Source organism: Drosophila melanogaster, chromosome 3R, assembly GCF_000001215.4.
Source record: "Drosophila melanogaster chromosome 3R".
NCBI lineage: Eukaryota > Metazoa > Arthropoda > Insecta > Diptera > Drosophilidae > Drosophila > Drosophila melanogaster.
In genome coordinates, this window is record NT_033777.3 from 29,515,444 (window position 1) to 29,537,927 (window position 22,484).

Genomic DNA, 22,484 nt, shown 5'->3' on the forward strand with positions numbered 1-22,484 from the left:
CACCCGTGCAGCGGGGATGTGGATGGTGATGGCGCTGCAGCAATCAGCTAATAATTTCCTCCTAAGCGATCTGTACTCAAGCATCCATGGCGCATGAATGGGAGCTCCATGCTCATGCGTATTTATGAGCTTCATGGATTCCTGTTCGCTGTCCGCCCAGCGTTGAGTGCCTGGGATTTCGGATTGATTTTGACGCCAATCGGTGGCGTCAGGGGAATCCAAATGGGATTTACAAGAGCTTATATACATTGTAGAAGCCAAAGTGTTAAAAATGTTACATAGCTCAGCCTCAGAAAAAGTTGTCAAACCTTCAATATAGCTAGCAATATCTAAAAGTTCAAAGTAAGTTTTCACATTTTCCATGCATTGCTACATCGCAAAATAAATTAAGTATCTTCAGGATGATAAGTTTCCTGAAATTGGCCAGGAATCCTGGCCAGCTGCTGCTGCCTGGCAGTGGAGTGCTGCAATCCCAGTGGCTTCGTGGCCAGAAGACCATGCCGGTGTACGATTACCGTTGCCAAAATCCGCCAAAGTGGGGCTACTCGGCCTTCGGACGCAACCAGAAGACCTGGGGCGAGTGGACCTGTGCCAGGTTGGATGACCTGCTAAACTGGGGACGCAAGGGATCCCTCTGGCCGCTGACCTTTGGTCTCGCCTGCTGCGCCGTCGAAATGATGCACATTGCGGCTCCTCGCTACGACATGGATCGCTACGGTGTGGTGTTCCGAGCATCTCCTCGCCAGGCGGACGTGCTCATCGTGGCCGGAACCCTGACCAACAAGATGGCACCGGCCTTTCGGAAGATCTACGACCAGATGCCCGAGCCGAGATGGGTCATTTCCATGGGCAGTTGCGCCAATGGTGGCGGCTACTACCACTACTCCTACTCGGTGGTTCGCGGCTGCGATCGCATTGTTCCGGTGGACATCTACGTGCCCGGATGTCCGCCCACCGCCGAGGCCTTAATGTACGGAATCCTGCAGCTGCAGAAGAAGGTAAAGCGCATGAGGACCCTGCAGATGTGGTACAGGAAGTAGAGAATATTCTTGTAAGGAGTTCAGTAAATAAATGATACCTTGTTAAGTAAAGTGTTTTTGGGGTGGTGCAACCGATAAGTAGAGTTGGGCTTAAATCGATCCTAACCTAATCCGATCTCTGCCTTACCCAAAACGAAGTCAAAGAGTTAAGCGCATCAGTTCCAGCAACTACACAAGATTCCTGGCTCAGAAAGTCGCTTAGTCAGCGGAATAGGGCTCGTGCTCACCTGCAAGGATCGGTTTCATGTCCCGCAAAGGACCTCTTGAAGCGAGTCCTGCAGACAATGCGCGGAGACAATAAACACTTCTGACGGCACTGTCTCTCAAGTGGCGATGAAATATGAAGGGTTCTTGAGGCATATGAAAGGATTTCGTTGTTTCACATTTTTTCGAGCCAGCCCGAAAATCCTTTTTGCGAATCTGGCGACACCGAGCACTTGAACTTGGTGGGAACATCATTAAATCCCCGTTCGAGTGCGGTGAGTGCATTAAATTGTGGGACAACTATCGCATTAGTGTAATCCATGTGCGACACACCCACAAAACTGGCAGATCCTCGGCTTGAATGGAAACTCTCGAGAGTGAAGGACTTGAATGAATGAGTATCTCCTCTCATTCAACGAGCGGCGAGAAAAGGACCTGCACACTCTGAAAATCTGGACAAAGGCGCAGCAGGCAGCCCGCTGATCTTCGGGGATCCTGGGAATCCTCTCGTGACTCGCACAATTCCTGCGAATAAGAATGACTGCGTGGGGAAATTAACTTGTCTCAATCGCACAGCAATAAAAATTAATAACAAAGCCACTGGCAACTTGTTCGCCTCCATTGTGCAGGCATTAAATAAATTTAACAGCTCAATGACTTGTCGAAAGGTGCTGGGAGAATCCAGGGGCTCCAGGGGCTCCTGGGTTGCTGCAGAATCGAAATCAGTGGACCGTTCGCAGCCAGGCGAGCATATCTTAATTAGCAGACCCCGGCCCACATTAACCTTAATTTTGCTCTGTTTTATTTTACCGATTTCTGCTTAATTGCGGCGCCGAGGCGCCAACGAAAAAGCTTCGCAAGTGCACAGGCAAAATGTTGTTAACAACTTGCTTGGAAAGTGAGCTCAGTTAATCAGTAAGAATATTCAAGAGAAACTCATTGATTTAAGTTGCTGCGTATATCTACATTAGTTTCAGATTTTTTTTTTCGATTTTTTTCAGTGCACTTGCAGCGACTTTTCGCTGGGATTTCCAGTGGAGTGTCCAGCGACGCATGCTCAGGATTTGCACTTGAGTGAAAAGCTGGTAATCTGGAGACGGGGCCACGACCACCGTGGTGGGTGCTACCTGCATATCCACAGCTCGCCAGCGATTGCAGCCCCTTTGCTGGGCAAAATGAGTGGGTTCGGCCAATGTTCCACGGGCAATAAATTACGTCAGAGGCAGATCGGGCAGAAATGCCCAACGAATTGTGTGTGTTTAACACCTAATCGCCCGTTATGCTCGCCATCCGATTGTGAGGTCCTCCAAAAAGTGTTCAAAAACAAAAAAAAATAAGGAGACTGACTCGCCGCCAAAATGGGTGCAACAATAGCGATTCAGAAAGCAGCATCTAGTGTTCATTCATTCATTCATTCATTCAATCGTTCAGTGCCCCAGTGTGGCACTCATTCATTCATGCCTCATAATGAAATTGTTGGATGCGTCTTCTTCGGTTCTTTCCCATTTTATTTGAGCATTGTGAGCTGGCGGAGATTTATGTTCATGAATGTAAATGCCTTCTTCAAATCTTTTTTATTGGCATTATGCGGAATTGATTTGTTGCCTCGTTGGGCTCTTTCATAAAATTATTATCACACCTTGGGAATTCGAGACCAGACCTGAATCTGATCTGATCTCCTTTCTTTTGGGCAGAGTTATTAAGCTGATTTTAATTGCGTTCCGTGCGTTTGGCTGCTTTGATCGGGTCTCGTAAATCTAATTTAGTGTTCTTCGAAATTTAGACGTTTCCTAATTATGCAACGAACAAATGCCAAAGATCTTCTTCTTCTGAGTGGGGCGATGTTTTGTGCCTTGTTTTCGATCGGATTTGATTGAAATTTATCGCCAGTGCATTGACTACAGATCCGAAATCTTGCGCTAGGGCGTTGTCCAATATGGCTTACATAAATATCTTGGCCCTGACCAATCTTGGCCCAAAGTTATGGGAAGTCGTCAGCGCGCTAAGCCGTTATGGATACTTTACAAAGCCATAACGATGAGATCTTGACATTAGTTATTCCGGGCTTGTTTCGGTCTTCCAGCGATCATTTGTTAAATAAAAGTGAAAATTTGTTATTTGTTGCACTCGGCTAGTCGTTGTTTTCGGCGATAGGAATCTTGATTTATATTATAAGTGGGGTTTATTTGAAATCAAACTTAATTTTTACGTATCTCAAAAGGTTTCGAATGAAGAAGAAATTTAACCAACTTAATGTTTCAGTTTTTACGATTTTTCTCCATCGTTATGATCTTTTTGACCACCATCACCATCATCGTCGTCATCATCGGTGTGTTGGCCCAAATTAGTCGCCAAGCTGCCAAAACGTTTAGTACGCAGCTCTCACCAGAGAATTTCAGTTTCTTCCCCGCCAATTGTCCATTTGTCATGCGAACAATAACGTTGACATACATTCGGCCAGGTCCTTTGTTTTTGCCAGTTCGCAAAACCCAAACCCAAAACCCAAGACCAACTGGGGGCTCATTTTCAATGGAGGGGGCCGAGAGTGTGGAGATCCGCTGCCCGGCTGCATTGCGCAATAAAACAGGAGTCGCCAAGGAATTGAGGAGGAGAATCCATCATTAATAAGCCCTAAAGTGGCTGCCCGATGGCCGCTCCAGGCGGGCAATAAAAACAATGGCCAAAATGGGCAATGAGCGGCCAACGCAGAGCGGCAGCAACATGTGCACTTGTTGATCTTGTTGTAGTTGCCAGTGCACTGAGCAAAATAATCATCCCAATCCGTGATTAAATAAAATAATATAAAAAAACCTCATTAGCATAACAATATTTTCTTTGATATAAACACGCTATATATTATGAATATATTTATTTATTTAATATTTGCTTACTTATGCACTATTTCGCTCAGTGTCAGCTACCTTGCTGTTGCAGCTTGCAAACAAGCGAGCAGCAAAAAGCTGCAACAGAAGGAGGAAAAAGCCAAACCGCTTTAGGCCATTTAAGGCAACGCAATTAATTATTTTTTAACTGTTTTGTCATTTCGGAATGCAGCCAGCAGCCATCGTTGGCCATCGATTGGTATTGGTATTGGTAATGGAATTGGTAATGGTATTGGTATTGGGCCTCCTCACAGCCTTTTACCAGCTTCCTTTGGGCCTTCCTGCTGTTTTTAAAGGACTTTGACATGGCCGCATCGGTAGCTTTCGCTCGTTTGATCGCTTGATCGGTTGATCGATTGATTGCTGCAACCTGCAACGTGCAACGTGCAACCTGCGATGGGGCAAAAAAATGCGCCGAGATTGTAAAACGCGTCTGTAACAAGCCGTTGCGTTAATTTGCCGCTGCCGATTGGCTACCGAAATAAAAAGTAAAATAAAATACGTGCCATCTGAGACATCGGCGAAAATAGAAAGTTTTTCTCGACTTTTTTCTTGGCCTATACATTGTACATATGTATTGACTTAATTTTTTTTTTTTTTTGATCGCGGCAGGTCGAGGCGAATGAAAATATGCATATAACAAATTAAATATTAAACAACCAGTTGGCTGCGACTTGTGGGCTGTGCTCGTGGTCGGGCAATAAAGACAATAAAAATTCATACATTTTTCAAGCAACCTCGAACAACAACTTGTTGGCCGCCTGGCCGAGCTTATTTGCTTTGTCTGTTTTGATTATAAAAAGCATTCAGCTTTAATTTGTCAATTTCTTAATTGGCGTTTCGTACGTTCCACATGCCGATTGCCGTCCCTCTCGTTTTGTATCTTGTGCTGTCTCTCTCTCTCTCGCTCTGCGCACACACAGATATACCTACTCACGAATATGTGTATGTATAGAAAAAATGCCTGCTCAGTGATAGAAGAATTTTAACAAGCTTCGGTGTTTCGGAATTTCGTACGTGAAGAATCCAAAAATGTTTTACGCAATTAAAGAATCTGATAAAATGTCTACAAGCGAGGATGCCAGAAGAAAGCAAAAGCAGAAGAATCGCCGGGATCCGACCGATTTTGCCAGATCGATCACTTGTCCGTCGGTAAATATGACAAATTTCGAGGAACCATCACCACATCGGGTATATATAATGCAGCAAAAAAAAAGGAGGCGAAATCAGAAGCGAATGCACATCAATATCAGATGTCGTGTATCTGCGCTGCATCTGTATCTGTAGCTGCGTCTGTAGCTGTATCTGTATCTGTATCTGTATCTCGGTTTTGTTGTGGCACAAACCAATTAAGCCGAGATTAATTGGCCATGTCAAGTGGCGTAATCGAGCGCGAACACAGGTTTGACATTTCATAATTATTTCAACTGTGTGCCTGCCTGGCTGGCTGCTCAGATTCATTCTCATGATCGATCAATCTGTATCTGTATCTGTATCCGCATCTGTATCTGTATCTCCGTGTGCTTTCAGTGAGCGAGTGAGTGCGCAGCGATGCCTTGATGCGATAGATACTTTCGTACCTACGGGTTTTGTTTTGTATAATTGTCTGTTTTGATATGTTGATTTCGGGCGATAGCCGCATGGGGCCACTTTGGATTATTGATATTTTCATGTAATTATGTTGTCAGGTGTAGGCTTGGCTGGTGTTTTCTGGAAATGCCAAAAGATTATACTGCGATTGTAGCTTTGTCTGGGGCACAAAATGTTAATTAACTTGCCTGCTAATTGTTTGTTTGGGAATTAACTTGAGTAGCTGTACTGGTTATCATCATCATAAATACTTGAGTATCTTAGTTTAGTTCATTCTAGTTTAACCCATCTAAGTCGACATCTCCTCACGAAGGTTGCTCTACTTGGCCGATCAGAACTTTCCATCTTTTAGCCAACTTTGGCATTCCTTTGCAGACCCAGTTGATCTTCCACCTCTCAGTTGATCATCAATCTGCGAATCTTTTATTGGATGGGGCACCGTGCAATCTGATCGCCTTGGAACCACTTTGTTACCAGGGTTCAAACTTTCTCTGGGCCACTCCGCACCCAATTTTATCACCTATCGCCCATCGCTCATCCTATCCAATGCCAATCCTATCCACATCCACACCCACTCGGGTACTCGGGCCACTTGGGGCACCATTCCATGGGGCTCCACATCCCCAGCGCTCATTTTGCCGCTAATTTGACAACAATTTACTGTAATCACAATCGATTCGTGTTTGCCAATTTTTTAATTGTTTTCAATCCTCTTTTCCTTGGCCAGCCGCAGCCAACTCCCGTCCCCACCAGACACACGATCGAGTAATTTACGATGGCCTCATGGTGATTGGGTTCGCCGGCACAGCGCATGACACCCAAACTGAAAAGCCAGGAAAGTCAGCAATGAAAAAAAAAAAAAAAAAAACCAAATAAAGAAAAACCCAAGGCCCTAAAGCCTGGCAAATACCCATTCCGAGCTAAACAAACGAACTCCATTAGCAGATCTTTACTGGGGGGGAGTTCTGTGGTTAGTTCGTGCGAACTTCTAGGAATTATGTTGTTCCAATTAAAATAAAAATTAAAATAAAAGAACACAAAACAAAGGCAGCCCACAGTCGACACTTGGGCCCCTTTTCCTGTCGTTGTATCGATTTGTGAAATGCCCGTCGATGGGCGACACACTGAAAAAAATAATCAAAGAATATCTGGCTTGAACACTTGAATTCAAAAGTATAGGACAATAGAATATAGATACAACGAAAGCTCACCTAAGAAACTTGCTTACATATATCCCACTTAAAGATACATATTATATTAAATATTGAATTGGTTTTAATGCGACCTTTTCTCCCAGTGCATAAAGGGAGGTGAGGTGTGGAAAGTGTACTGGCGCTGGCTGATTTCCATTTAACCTGCTGCACCGAAGACCCAAGGATCGAGGAACCAAGAGACCAGGAGACGGAGGAGCCAGAAGTCTGGGGACTGCAGCTGCACCTCGTGGATGCGGCTTGATTTCTTCGCGCACGATACGAATCGTGGTTGCCTTAAAACGACTTTAATATGTAAATTCGATTTCGGAAGCCAAAGTAATTAATACTAGAATGCAGCGCGCTGCAGAGGAGACTGAATTTAAAATTAATCCAAACAAACGGATAAGCGGACCCCGAAAGGCAGCAGAAATGTTAATTTGCCTCCTCTGCGTTTCGTCGGCGGCCCAGGAAGCAGCATTCTTACGATCGGAGGTGAGAATATTTCTCAACATCGCGTCGATTAGGACGGATATTTATGCGCTGACCACGCGGATTCTTCTGGCCCTTCTGCTCTTGGACTTGGACTTGGACCCAGGCCATTGGAGTTAAAATTATGCTTGACATATTGGTATAAGTTTCGCTTTTAATTATGAATGGCATTCTCTATGGGCTATGGGCTATCGTGTGGGTTCCCCGATCCGTATGGTATAGGGCCTGCTGTGAAATCAGAGCTGTTCTTGGGTTCCAGTTTTGAGATACAGATAAAGATCTCCATCTGCTCTGGGGCAGCGAGAGAAAGATACACACACACACACATATCCGAATACGAATAATGAAACTCATTGATGTAGGTAAATTATCGCTCTGTTCTTAACGTCGTGTTTTCGTGTTTTTTAATTGGACTTTGGGAATTTAGTGAAAAATGCTAATTAGTTAAAGGGTTTTCAGCTCCGTCGTTTCGTTTTTGGGCTCGTTGGGATTTGTTGGGATTGCATTTCATTGATAATATGGGATAGGAAAGCAGACCCGGCCAGCGGATTCCCCGAGATTTACGTTGATGTCTGCTGACTCCGCTGACTTTTCTGAGCATTTCTCTACTATCTATAAAATTAGATTAGCAGTTAATTGGTTAATGTGCAGCCAGCAACGTTTGTTAATTGATTCTCGGAAAAGCCAATGAGAAAATCGGTATCTGGTTTTAATTAACAACTATTTGGGTGCTGCAGCTACCGACTCTCGCCTGTTGCATGTTCTCCTGATTTGGTAACATTTCTGATTTTGATATATTGAATGCAATATCATACCCGATTCTCTCATTTTTTTCTAAGTTTTCAATATGCGTGCACAGTAGCCGAAAGTTTTCGGTTCCAGAGAACTTTGAGTTTTTTTATTTGTGTGCCACTAATTGGTTTTATGGGCTCGCCTTTGGATCTATCACTCTTCGTCGGTCATTTGTCGTTGGAAATCTTTTTTGTAGATTCCCCGGCGAAGATTTTCGGATTTCGTAAGCTTGACTTTGGCCCTTCAAATGGCTTATAATTTTATGCGAGATCTGCGCATTGTCTGACTTCGATTTCGATTTCCATTCGACTTGGCATTTGTTATCAACGAAATATTTCGATCTCGGCTGATAAGAGCGCTCGTAAAGTGTTTTGTCCAAATCGTAGATGATACAAGACCTCCATTAACTGGGTCAACACTCACATACAGAGATATATGCGCACCAGCATCGATAAATTCCCCAACAAAATGCCTTTGCCACTTGTCAGAGGCACAGATTCCGGGCCATATGCCACACATACCACCGAATGTATCTACTTGCCACATTCAACGTCATCAGCATCAGCATATGGGCGCTTTCCGAGATCCGAACATGTTGTAGGTTGTCTTGTCGTTGCCTTGTAACCCGATAGTTTTGTAGTTTTGTGGTAGCGCACTCATAAATTCTGGCCCACAGTCGCGCACTTCGCAATCGCATCTCAGGTGTTAGGCGGGTCGGGATGCGGATACCCTTCCTAAAGATACATATCCGAAAGATACATATTTTTGTATCAAGCGGGTATAGCTTTTAAAGTTCAAAGATGCCTTGCCCATTTAAACGATTCGTTTATGTTAATAATTCGGGAAATGTTTTTAACACCTTTTTAAATATTTTAAGCAGGAACAGCGTCATTAAAAATATTAATACTCCGATTTAAGCCACTTTATGACTCCGATAATATAAATATTTAATGACATTTTAATGGGCAATAAAGAGCAGGAAAAGGAACGAAATCAATAAGTTAAAAAAAAAATACCTCTTAAATGTGCAAAAATATATCTTTTGTTTTAAGAGAAAGAGCATTTCGACTTCGGTCTATAGAATGCGACCGATTTCCCCTATTATTTTCACTGTTTGTTATTTATAACTATTAGTCTCGAAGCTAAAAAGTCGATTTTGGCTTTTACAGTTTCGCTGCTCACTTGCCGGGGTATTTTTTTTTTTGCTGGTTGCTGGCTGTTTTTGTTGCTGCCGGACTTGGCATTATTTATTGCACGAAAGTCATTCCTCTTAATAGTCATGCAAATTAATTTTTGCTCATTTGTACAACAATAAAAATGTTAACTAATTAATTTTGATTGAAATTTGCATGCAAAACGCGAAAATCAATTTGCACGCGTCGCGTTGTATTGTTTTTCCCCCCCTTCGAGATCTTGTGGCTCTGATAGCTGGCGGGAATTGGGAATTCAAAATTCAATATTAAATGAGCATAATAAAATGTAGACTAAGCTAAAAGCGACACGCCATGGGGCAACTAGTTCAAATAAGCGAAAAGCGAAAGTCTGCGCTGATTTTTGGGGTTGCTAAAAGGTGTTGTTTTATGGGTGTAATGGGTGTTATGGGGTATTTCGGGTATGGTGGCTCCAAATCTCGGAGTTATTCCAGAACAAAGGCTACTGATACCCAATTAGCGGAGGCATAAGGAGCGTTTCGGCAAAACGGAAGTCATGTTAATTAATTTCGACTATAAAATCCAGGCTGGCGAAGTTTTCGAGGCGACACCGATAGCAATCTGGCGAGGAAGCCGAGAGAACAAATGGAATGCCCAAATATTAACGATAGAGGACCCTTCCTCCGACCAAAGCATCCGAAAAAGTATCCAAAGTATCGTGTATCTTTTGTCCCCTCCTTTCGCTTTCCCAATTTTTGCTGACTGTGCCCAATTATAAGCTAAAGACATTGAAATTCGCTTTATCGCGAATTCGTTTGACCGAAAGCGAGGAAGCCGCTGCCAAAAGGGAATGCGAATTATATATACATATATCTACCGAATATATGTGTATATATATATATCTCAAATTAGCAAACATTTTATATCTGTCAGCTACTGTTCTCCCTAATTAATAACAAGATGCCTTTTTAATTCCGTTTCGTGCGTTTTGCGCGCCGTTGCTCGTTTTAATTGCCCTCGACATTGGCTCAAGGAACTGCTACCAGATCTCCTCCGTTCGGTTCGGGTTCGTTACCAAGGCAGCAGATATGAGATACTCCACTACCATCTACCATCTCCCAGCTACCATCTACTGTCTGAAGGAACGAGGGGCAGAACCATCCTGAGCGGATGGATGGACTGGGATGGGAGGCGCCTGCGTGCCATGATGCACTTAATCGGCCCTGCTCGTAATTATGGCTAATTCCTTCCGTTTATCCACAAAGAATGGGTTCTATGAAATTATTATTATTCATTTATGGGCTGCATCGGCAGGGAATTTGATATTAATGTGGCAGTGTAAACAAATTATGCCCATGGTTGGCTGCACCATGTTTGCAGGGCTTAAAATGGATGTTAAGATGCGCTTTTTTTTAACACGTTTATGAAATTATAATTAATTGCCCCAATAAGGAGGGAGAAGCAACGGAATTTCCATATAAATATCAAATTCAGCACCTATGTACATCGATTGTTAACTTAAGAGACTTTAAAGTAAACTAGAACCACGATTAGTATCATTTAATTTTGATAATGCCTTTCACTGCCTTTTCTAACTTACACTCTTACAAAAAAGGAGACACAAAACCACACTGCAAACATTCAGGAAGCAGCAACAAACTTGCAACTTTGGGGCAGGCATCCATTGTGCAACTAGATAAACACTCCAATCGTATGACACTCGGTTGACGCAAATGAGATCGAATGGTCGGGGTGCGAACATGTAACTGCCGTCGGGCAAATCGAGGCAGTAAGTTGGCCAACTGAATGGCGAGAACGGTGTGGAAAACCCATTCGGACCTCACTGACCATAAATCCAGCGGGTCCAGACATTTTAGCCAACTTTGCTGCCTCGCGAGTTGAGTTCGCTTGGGCTTACCGCCCCCCCGCCAGCGAAAATAGAGGGGAAACCTGTTTTTGGCCAACATGTTTTAACCACGGAAACCCGTTTCGATCGCAATGGTAACCGCCTACCAGCAGAAAGCCAAAAAGGAGGAGGAGCTTTGCCCAAGATGGTGACTGGGCAGAAAAATGGTGGCCAACGCTAATAGCGATCGAATTTATGGAATTATTTCATTGTTCTAGGAATTTGAATGCCCCGCAGAAATGGCAGAAAATGGCCACAATGGCAGCGACTTTTGATAAACGATCTTGGCCAAGGCGAAGAAAAGGGTTGCGATACTGAGGGTCTGCAGGTTTACTGGCTGATTCGGGTCACTTATACGCCCAAGGATGCCGCGGGGGGCGTGGCAGTGGGAGCCCAGTTGATGGCTTCATTATGCGCAGTTGGCCAAGTCGAGCAAGCCGGCCAAGTCGGCCAAGTTGACCAGGTCGGTTGGCGTTTCTCCTTACAAATTGGCTGATTTAATATTTTTGCCAATTAAGTCGCGCTATCCCACGAAAAAAGGCAGCCATAATTGGTGTGGCAGCATAAAAATCACATGAATACATTTCCGCTCCATGGCAATTAAGTGTATTGGTCGGAGTGTATCCTTCGGATACAGAAACACACCTGGTCCACTCCATTCCCCGTTCGAGATCATCGCTGCAAGTGCAAGTAAATTGACTGCTGGTTCCACTCTGCGGCCTGTCATTAAATGCCTGAACAAAATTATCTTGTTAAAATTACAAATAACACGAACATGAAGTAATAAAAACGTACGGAATGAATAATGTGCGCCACGTTAAATCGCAGCTGACTGACGACGATCTGCGGATCACAAAACCAGTCTTCGCTCCTCGGCCTCTGCGCAGTCTGGCAGTCTTCTGGCCTCCGGTCTTCAGTCCACCAGTCTGCGGTCTTCCCAACCATCCAGCATCCAGCATCCAGCATACAGCATCCTTCATCCATCCATCCATCTGCTCCAAGTGCTCAGCAGTTGGTTGGCTTGCTCAGCATTCTTATAACTTCATTTTATGTGTCGATTTTTAGTGCTCGCTGCGCGGTTGCAGTTTCGTGAACTTTCCAAGTTAATTGGTTGGCGATTTGAGAGCGCTTGTAACGACTGCAAAAAAGACGTTGATTTTTTCCCCATTACCACAATCGCCATGTGAACTGTTTGGTCGCATAGTTTGGCCAGGAGCTGGAACTCGAACTCATCAGTTGAGTAGAATTTTCCAAGAATCTTTGCAGTTCCGCAGGGCAAATGGAAAAGCTTGCTCTTTTCCGAATGGAAAGGGTTTAGAGATCAGAGTCGATATAAAGTTATTAATACCCATATTTACTTTAAATAGTTGCAAGTATTTTCCTATATAAAATCAGCATGATTTGGTGCTTTACATCCTTTATGTGGCAGCCAATTTAGGCATTAACTTTTAATAATATTGCTAAAATTGACTGAAATCCGTGAGAAAAGTGGTTTCACACAATTTGCACAATAACACTGCCCGAAATGGGCGGGTAATCTCACTCTCACCTTTCCCCACAAAAAACACACTATCTATGCCGATCTGGGTTTGGACCAATACTTAAAGATCCGTTGTCGATTTTATGCCCTTCATGTAGCGCAGCCATAATAACTGGCAACATCATCTGGAAAAGCCGAAAAGTTGAGCCCATCCCCTGGTATTTGGCCAGGTACGTTGCCCTTCTCTCACTTTGGCCCCGATGAGCTGGGGGGCTACCTTTTAGTGCATGGTTAAAAGTGCTTTATGTCTTAATTAAAGTTTATAGCGCGTTTTGCCCAAGGCGTCAAAAGAGAGCCAATGCGCATTGGCTGTTGGCCAGCTCAGCCAATTCAGCCGCCGCCCGTTGGGCTGCTGGCCAAGATCATCGGCCAAATGGGTTTTCCTCGTGGTAAGCTCACTTGAAGATATGTAGTATATATTTTTTTTTTTAATTTCAATATTCATAAATAAAATATGTTTTAGAAATGAGTGGTTGGAGATGTGACTTCGTTCGAAGTTTTTGTGGCTTGCTATCTATGTCCTGTGTCTTTGCATCCATTATTTTTTTGCAGTGCAGCGGCCGAGAGCAACTTGGCATGTGTAAGTGTTGGGCATGTACAAATCGCTTGATTGGCTTGCACTTAATTGCCAATGGCTTGCAACTCCCACTTGAGTTGGCCCTCGGATCAGCCATGCTGCTTTTCGCTTTTGGCCGCGGGTTCCTGGGCATTGGACCTGGTTTTTTAGTGCTCGACGAGGTCGTGTCTGCGGCTGCTGCGGCTCCTGCTAATAGGCAATTAAGAGCCAAGTGCTACCTGCCATTTTGTTGTGTGCCAAAGGTGTTTCTGTTCCGCGGCCATGGCTAACTAAGCCTGGCTAATGCCTGTCTCTAAGCCCGTCAGCGGGTTAGAGTTCAATGTAAGTCATTAGCCAGCGAAATGCTTGACGAGGCTGCTCAGCATTTCGAGAGGAGAATCGAATGTCCCCTACCAAGTTTTTCTCGATTTTAATTTTTTATGCACTCAAAATAATGCATACAAATAGAAAACTGAGAACTTAAAAAACCGAATTCGGTTGTGCCCCTTAGCATCAATCATACTCAAAAGAACCTTTTTGATTTCGAGACAAGAACAATCTCAGAGATTGTGGAAGAGGTGCAACTGAAAGCAAAGTCATTTGCCATCTGAGAATGGTTCGATTTCGATCTGAGTATCTGAGCATGATACGATGATCTTGGCTAGCTTTTGAGATCGAAATTCTGAAATCGAGATCGGTGACATTATTTTGTCTCTTTAAAAGCGCGATTCTTTTTAAGCTCACTCTATTAAATCAGTGCATAAATATTATCCATAACTATTCAAATGAAATGACTTATTTCTCAAATAGTATCTCGTTATATGGTATATACATTTTAGAGCCACCTTACCAGAAGCTGTCGCACATTAGTCATCTTCATAATGATGCAATTATTTCATGTTATTTGTCAATTACTCTACCAAAGCGGACAGTGGAAATTCCAGACATCCGGATCCTCCTGGCGGAGGCTTCTTCACCATCCTTTGGCAGAATGGAATCCCCGCTGGTTATGCAATTAAGCAAACTTCCGCTGGACGGCGAATGTCGCCGCTTCCGAGACAGCTTTCTTCATATTTTGAATGCCTGGCGGCTCTTTAATTGCGTATACGCCGTGTGTAACGGTCGCTGGGCAGAATGACTTAATTAACTCGTCTCCGCCCAGCTTTCCTCGCTTTTTGCCCGCCTCTGCTGCTTTTTATAGCGCCTCTCGCTGCAATTATTATGATTACTTATTATTGCGGCCTTTCATTTCAGTTAATTTCAGTTCAGTCCGTTTCGTTTCGGTTTGTTTGCGGGTCGGCTTTATTTTTTTGGAGTCTCGCAGTCGGCAATTTAATGGCCGCGCAGCCAATTGCAAATATTTCCCAAATTGCATTTCATAATTTCGCTTTTTGTTTCGGCCCGGCTAAGTCATTTTCCAGCCAACTGGACGCGCACTTCCCTTCAAAAGCCAGCCGATGGCTAAGTTTATTGTCGCAAATTAAGAGGCTAAGTAGGAGGAGGAAATTCCTATCCAGCCACCTCAAGCGGCAGCAAATTGGCAGCTTAAACCACCGATGCCGCTGGGAATTCGAATCCACTGCTTCCCTGTAATTTCGATCAATAAAATTACCAGATCGCATTAAAGTTATGCTAAAAGCATATAATTTCAACGGCCTCAAGTGCCGCTCATTGGTCGCTGGATTGCTTTTAAATCCGATAGTTCACTCGGATAATGTAATATAGTACATTAAGCAACATTTATGTAGTTATAAAGAATATAACTGATTGGTTATGCCAATCAGGTATTTCACTACTAAATAAATAGAATGCTCATTTGTATAGGTTCTTAGGTTGTTAAATGGACTAATTACCATTAAGAGTGATATTTCTACGATTAATTTTCTTTTCTTTCTTTTAACAAGTTTGTGCCCTTTGAATTTAACGACAGTTTTGTCTAAGTTCATTAGCATTTTTGCCGAATTGACTTTCACCTTATCAACCGCGCTCATAAATCCATATGCGCACCGAAAATTGGAGTTAAAAAATTCCATCAATATGCAAAATTTTTCAATTAAAATTGGCCAGTCAAATGGCAGTTGCAGCACAAAGGGCGCAAAGATAACTTCGCCATATGCACAATAAGGATAACGATGGCACTCGGCGAAAAAAAAATAAACAAGGATGGCGGCAAGGACTCTTCGGCAGAAGGACGAGAAGGAGGCGAACGCACAGCAATCGACGGCAATTTATGTGCAGTCAGCGCCATTTTCACTTCATTGTATCGCGGCCAACGGCAGACAGCAAAAAATTAATAAAAGCCAAGTAAAAAATGGAGCAACAATAAAACCGAAATGGCATCGCACACGGCGAACACGAACAAACAAACAAACAAACAAACAGACAAACGAACAAACAAAAAGCTGCAAAAAATCATCATGAAGAAGGTGCAAGCCATTGTGAGAGCCGAGCGTCAACGGCAACAACGACTGACAGGAAATTAGTTTCCATTTTTTGATGAATGCTTCGACAGGATTGCTCCGCTGATGGCGTTCCCTTTTCCTTTTCTCCTTTTTTTTTCCCACCTCTTCCTGTCGGGATGCCAGTGGAGCCCAGGATCGTCAGGCAGCGCATAAATTGCCAGCAAACAAAACGTGACAACCGCTAGCCACGCTTCACTCTGACAACAACAACAAAAAAACAAGGCAAAATACAGTGTAAAAAAATCAGAAAAAGCTGCTCAAACACGGCTAAAAAATATGTGAAGGCAATGCTGCAACTTCCTTTCGTTCATTCATTCAACAATAAAATATTAACAGCGGCTACATAAAATAACAACTCAAAGTCCTTTGGCACCTGAGTTACCGCTTAGAAATACTTGGAAAGCATATAATGACACAATATCTAGTGGTGTGTATATAGGTGTATCCTCTTCTCAAGAAGCTATACAATTTGTTCACTTTGCTTACTGTCTGAAAGTACCAAAAGATGATAGTTTAAGTACCTTAAGTGCCATCAAGCCCAGAACTATTCATTCCACGTAAGCAGAGCAAAGTCCTTTCAGGGACAACCAACTGGCACTATCGCAGACATCAATTGGCAGCTTCATATATGAACAACAATCAGGAATACGTATAAATATGCGATATGTACATATTTATAATCGCCAGAAGGACCAGTTAGTTCTATGGTTTCCTGGAAGTGTTGTCGAAGCTTTTGAACAAAAAAAAAACAACATAAAGCAGCTCAGCTTGTCACTTATATGTGGCATAAATTGCACCATGTGTTGCCAAGGAAGGGGGGTGGGGAACCAAATGGGGAAAAACAAATTAACAAATTAAAGAAGCGGGTGTCATAAAATCATGGACTGGTCCCCATTAAATTACTCGAATTTCCAGTCACAAAGACATGATTTATTCGTTGCCCGGCCGAGGCATTTAAATGCGCTTATGATTTACAAATAACAAATAAATGTTGTGATGAGTGGGATCTCTGGAATGCCGCCGGCTGGAGCAGCTGGTATAGCCAACTTGGAGCTGGGATCTGGGATCTGGGTTGTCTTATTTCTTTTTGGTCACGCTCGTAAAACGGCAACTAAGCGTCCAGAGCCACCAAATATCTCGAATGCTGATTAAAACATCTCCAGCCAAGCGCTCCTCCTCCTCCTCCGACGACGACGACCATGAAGATATCCACATCCACTTAATAGCCCATTAAGACGTTTGCCAGCTGTAAATTTCGGGATGACTTGGTTTTGGGCCCGAAATGCCTGGCGGACGGCATTAACATCTAGCGAGAAACAATAAATCCTTATTAAATGCCCAGCGAGCCACGAACTATTAACTGATTTTCTTTTGAGTATTTCCTCGCAGTGCATAAATCAATTTAACAGCCACACACCAGCAAAGGGGGAACTCTTCCACGGATTTCTGACATTTTAATTACTGCTTACGATTTTGATTTACCATCGATTATGATCGAACTCAATTCCCAACGATGAATACGTTAAGTATTGTATTCTAACTGTGGTGCGATTGGTAACACCATCAAGTTGGTCCAAACACATTTTATGGCTTAATTTACTGTGAAGTATCTTATTCGCTTGAATATCTAGTGGCAATGTAAATGGGGTTTTTATAATTAGATCAGAACAATCACATTTGAATTGAAATGTTGACCACTTGTTAAGCCATTAAATTTGAATTGTTTCTTATCAGTAACGCGATCGAAACGCTGTCTTAACAACTACATTTGCTAATTAATTGTATAATGTGTCACGATTGGTGGTCTTTTTTGCCACTTTTCAGCAATCATTCAGACAAATATCAGAATAAAAATGGGCGTAAAAGCTCCTGATCTTTATTCAATTGTAAGACAAGTCATGACTTTTCGGATTCTCGATATCGTAAATTACCCTGACTGGATCACTAACACGATCAAATTGACAGTGGTACAAGTTCATTTGTTAATTAAATGTTAGACAAGTCATGATTGGTAGTTGGAATCGAAACTTTTCTTGATCTCTAATTGAATCAAAAGAGTTAGCACGAAAGACTAAAACACTTTTAAAAGATTGATTCTTGGCAAATCAGAGTCGACTTTCAATTAAGCCAACTTGATTCGTTAGAAATTCGCTCTAAAAATTCAAATGAATTCCACGAATTATAACTGTTGAAGTTCATTTAGCATTAGTTGATTGATTTGTTGGCAACATGTTACAAAGATAGTTCTTAGTCAGCAGCTTGTAAACAAATTCATTTGTTAATTATGCTGGCGAGGCAATAATTATGCCACGATCAGTAACACGATCAAAGGTTAAGCCCTGGTCTCTTGGCCATGTTATTTGCAATCAGCGAATACACTAAATACTTGCCCACAGACCGCTGATCGTGAAAATCAAAACAACATAATCATAAAATGCGCACACTAAACGTGGCGTTCTTCTTGTTCCCGATGTTGTTTTAGGTTGTTTTTCCATCCTTTTTCTGTTTTTTTTTTTGTTCCTTGTGCTATTGGCTTTTCTGTTCACTGGGCTCTGCGTTCAAATGGCACTTGGCCCAAAGCGTTGACTCTGGCAGGAGATAAGATCGGCCAATGCGGCGAGGATCGCCTTAGCCGGCTGCCGTCTAGCTGCGCTTTTATTATCTGCAGGATCGCTCGATGGGCATGCAAATTTCCGATGGCAGCCCAGGATTCAGCACAGTTTGGGTCAAGAGCTGCCGGCGGCTCCCAGATCCCAGCAGCTCTTTTGGCCAACGCATGCCGTAAATCACCACTTCGGCTACAGCAACAAGAGCTGCAACAAATTTACAACAACTATGCCGTGCCGCGGCAGCACGATCAAAAAAAAAAAAAAAATTGAAGCGAAATAAAAAGGCCAAAAAAAAAAAAACAAAAAGCGAGAGGAGCGGGAAAAAATTGCTTCCAGCTTTTTCGGTCTGGCCCAAAGTCATGAATCAGTTTTTCATAGAGCGCACCTTTTGTTCCCCAGCCAACAAGCCAAACAGCCAGGCGGCTGCTAGGCGATAACTTCATTTTGTGGCTTAATATGCTTGTTGAGGGCCAGGTAAGTAGTTGTTGGCAAAAGCGTGAACTCTCCAACACCTTGAGCATTTTGTGTTGACACAAAACTGAGCCCAAAAGCCCGGGCCAAAAGGCTTTCCCTGCACCATCAGCGAAGACCAAAGGCTATGATAATAATTTTTCCAGAAGGCATTCGAGGTTGCCTGCTGCTCTGGCTGCTACTGCTGATGCTTTTGCTGTCGATTAAGCGGCGCGACAATTTTCCAAAGCTGCTGATCGTCCCACTTGGCAACTCGTGCACTGGGAAAAACTTTGTGTGAGGCAGTAAGCTAGCTTCAGGTGTCATGGACCTCCGAGCCGGATACATGTGTAACTCATAAATATACAAATATACAAAGGATGTGAGGCTGCCTATTTCATTCCAGTTCTAATTTCGATTGCTTTGTCTTTTTTAAATATTGGTAACTCAATGCGTGCTTTTATGCTTCTACTGTAATTATACCTAAAAAATAATGAAGTACCTTTTGATGTTATAGATGGAGGACACTACCCACTTGGGTCCTTCGAACCGGATACTGACATATCCACCAACTTCGGTTCCCAGTGTGCACAGATCCGCCGCCGCGTCCGCCTGCAGCCACCCACTCGCGTTTTGGGTGCTGAGTGTTTTACAGCCTCCGGCACTTGCCTTCTTTTCTCGGCCCAAAAGGGGCTCGGCGAGGCGGCCTGCCTCCTGGGCTGCCATTGCCCCTGGTCCTCCGTAGCGGAGTCGTGAGCTCGGGGCACGATTTTCCATAGCACATGCTGCGTTCTGGTCGCGGAACGTGGCCGCTTGTTGGCTTGTTGTCTTTGTTAGTGGTAGCAGTTAGTTGACTGCACTTACCACTAAGTTAAGATGTTTTTGTCTCCGCAGTCTGTCTGGCCGAGGTGTATGCGCAATTATCGTGGACAGGCGAGTCCCAGGCCCGCGGATCGGGATCCAGCAGCCAGAGCGACTCCATCGGAGCTGGAACTGGAATGCCGCTGCTTAGTTTTTCTTTTTATTGATTTATGATTTGTTTAACACAAAGGCGCATTACAATGCTTCGAGTGGGCTTTTACGAAGAATTTCCTGGCCTGTCCTGACCGGCCGCCAGTCAGGCAGTCATAAGCCCGTTTGGCTGGGCCATGCATTTAAAATTGTCTTTACCAAATTTGATGGCAGCCTTAAACTTCATGCCACATTTGGGCCGCAACAATAGTTGCAATCACGGAGCCGGTCCTCTGGCACTTTCAACACTCATAAACCAGGCTTAACTTAACATGAATGCAGCTCGGGTATCAAAATATTTTATATGCACTCCCGGCTCCTTTTCCCATCTCGTGTCCCCCATCTCCCCCAGCTCGCCCATTGTGCTGCCAAAGGGGATTTGGTCGTTTGCATTTAGCATTTAGCATTTTGCATTTTGCGTGGCTGCCGCCTGCCTGCGCTTTTTGATTGGATGTCCCGAAAGCGGCGTGGTGGATGCTTTCATTTGGCCAATTTATTTAGTAATGCTGCAAAAATTAGACAACTGAATTAATTTTCACAGCGACAAAAAGCTTGAAATATTGCTGGCCAGAGATTACAATCCACTGAATTCAGTAGGGCCACTAGTGGGTTCGTTAGCAAAGGCTTAAAGTCATGAAAATATGGAATATAGTAAAGGAATAAGTACTTTTAAGAATCAGATGTATCTTGCACTGAATAGATTCTGCTTTTGTACGTCTGTCTATTTTCTACTGTATGACGAATTGCAGTTAAATTGAACTTTCGGCATTAGATACGCCCGAATGGCCGAAGATCATTAGACCTGTCCATTATCCCACTTCAAAGTGCGCTGCTGAAGAAGTTCCATTGACATAAGCCCCTGCCACACCAGTTGCACCTTCGAGGGTCCCAAACCAGAGGGCCCCCCGAAATAAGTGCCAACTAAGCATGAGTTGTGTTAAGTCGAACGGTAAACAAATCAACGATCTGGCTCCAAACCGTCTGGCATATTAGCCACATATGCCTTTTAGGGCCGATGACTTGGCCCAGACGCCCAAACGTCTGCCAGATTCGATTGCATTGTTGATTGATTTATTGATTGATATTGAGCGCGGATCGGAGGCTGGAAGAATTGTAATGATGAAAAATTAACTCTCGTCAAACGGAGAGATGGAAATTGAGAAGAGAGGATCGCTCCCATGATGCTGATTCAATTGAAGGGTTTTCTATGCATCTTCTGTGCAGAGAAAAGGCTTTTCCGATGATCTGTTGGATTGTTAACAATTATTTATTACTCCACCAAGTGCCGAAGGTTTTCTATTTCACTTAGCCAGATATTCTGATCGCACTTTCTTCGTCAAAGGCCAATCATCGTTCATTGAATTCGATGGGAAAGCAACTGCTTTGACAATCGCCGCCCCCAAGAGCGTTCATAATTCCCAAACTGATTAGGCATTCATACCGCCCAATGATTAATAACAATTGCGGCCAAACATTGTTAACCCCAGGTTAATTTACGCTTTAATCAATTGGGTTCATTTACACCAGTTCGTGAGATGGAGATGGAGCTCAAGTCGAGCCCCCGGGCAGCGGTCATTTGTTCTGATCGATCCAACGATCCATCGATTCCAGGTCGGTGGATCGTCTTGAAGTTTCGGAGTCAAAACACTTGAGATAATTGCAAATTGAATTATTGCTGAAAATATATTGAAAATTACTATATTTTGTGCTACAACACATTCAAATTGATGACTTGATTGATCGTCCTGTCTCGATGTCTTGATTAAAGGAGCGCCGCCTCTGCTTCTTTCGCCCCCCGCCGTTTGCCATCCGTCTCTTTCTTGCCACAGCCGGTCGTCTCTTTCGCGTAGCGGCGCTCGATGAAATTAAGTTAAACAAATTTTATAACACCTTTGCTCCGGCACACTCGCCACTTACTTGGTCGCTCGATTGGAATGCAATCAGTTGTGATTTTTTCGCTTCTCCTTTACAAATGATGATGATGCCGATGACGAGGATCGGCCGTGTGTATAGATGGATCAGGAGGGGGCCAGCCTCGTAGATTACTCGCGCACTTAACCTCACTCACTTATAACAATAAACTAAATTGCAGCTGGCCAACAAAGTATGTAGTATCTTGTAGTTACATCGGTGTAGTTGTTAACTTACCCCCCACTTTCATATTCCCCACCGAACAATGAATGCTGTGATTAAGTTGAACGATCACTGGAAAGATCACAAAACATAGCACCGATCGATTTATTGCTAAAAAGGGGTAGATCAGAGAGTTTACTCACCACTGCGTATCTTTAGGCATTTATATAATCCAATTTATATGAAGCTCAAGTCTCTGAACATCAAATACTTCTGGCTCTTTAAATGCAGCACACCAACTTTGTGATCTGCCCTCGCTGTGCCGGCACGTCTGCATTTAATGATTGGCAATTTCAAAAACACCTTCAATGCGGCTAACAACGATGCCCTAGCCCAGATCCGAGATCCCACATCCCAGATCCCAGAGAAGGGCAAGACGATGGGCTCTTTGATGGGGCTTCGACACCCCCGCTGATCGATGATCGGTGATCGGTGGATCCACGGCATCAGGGGCTGCCCAGTAGGATATTTATCGT

General features: G+C 43.5%; 1 protein-coding gene and 1 long non-coding RNA gene across 3 annotated transcripts; both read left to right on the forward strand.

The window, feature by feature from the left end:
• The first annotated feature begins 273 nt into the window (after nt 1–273).
• On the forward strand, nt 274–1,084 carry ND-20L (NADH dehydrogenase (ubiquinone) 20 kDa subunit-like). 2 transcript variants are annotated; one of them, NM_001300655.1, is made up of 2 exons: nt 274–342; nt 401–1,084. In NM_001300655.1, exon 2 carries the CDS (start codon nt 402–404, stop codon nt 1,038–1,040), a length of 639 nt encoding a protein of 212 aa, NP_001287584.1. In that variant the 5' UTR covers nt 274–342; nt 401; the 3' UTR covers nt 1,041–1,084. The 2 variants fall into 2 exon arrangements, with proteins under 2 accessions (NP_001287584.1, NP_651698.1); NM_143441.2 differs by lacking the exon at nt 274–342 and having other exon boundaries at nt 370–1,084.
• An 18,108-nt stretch (nt 1,085–19,192) lies between these two features.
• lncRNA:CR43613 (long non-coding RNA:CR43613) lies at nt 19,193–19,911 on the forward strand. Its single transcript, NR_048512.1, has 2 exons — nt 19,193–19,306; nt 19,382–19,911. It is a non-coding gene; the product is annotated as a long non-coding RNA:CR43613 (long non-coding RNA).
• The last annotated feature ends 2,573 nt before the right edge of the window (nt 19,912–22,484 follow it).

What these genes read in the sequence shown, in the direction of transcription:
- ND-20L (NM_001300655.1), top strand. Translation starts at nt 402, where the DNA reads ATGATAAGTTTCCTGAAATTGGCCAGGAATCCTGGCCAGCTGCTGCTG.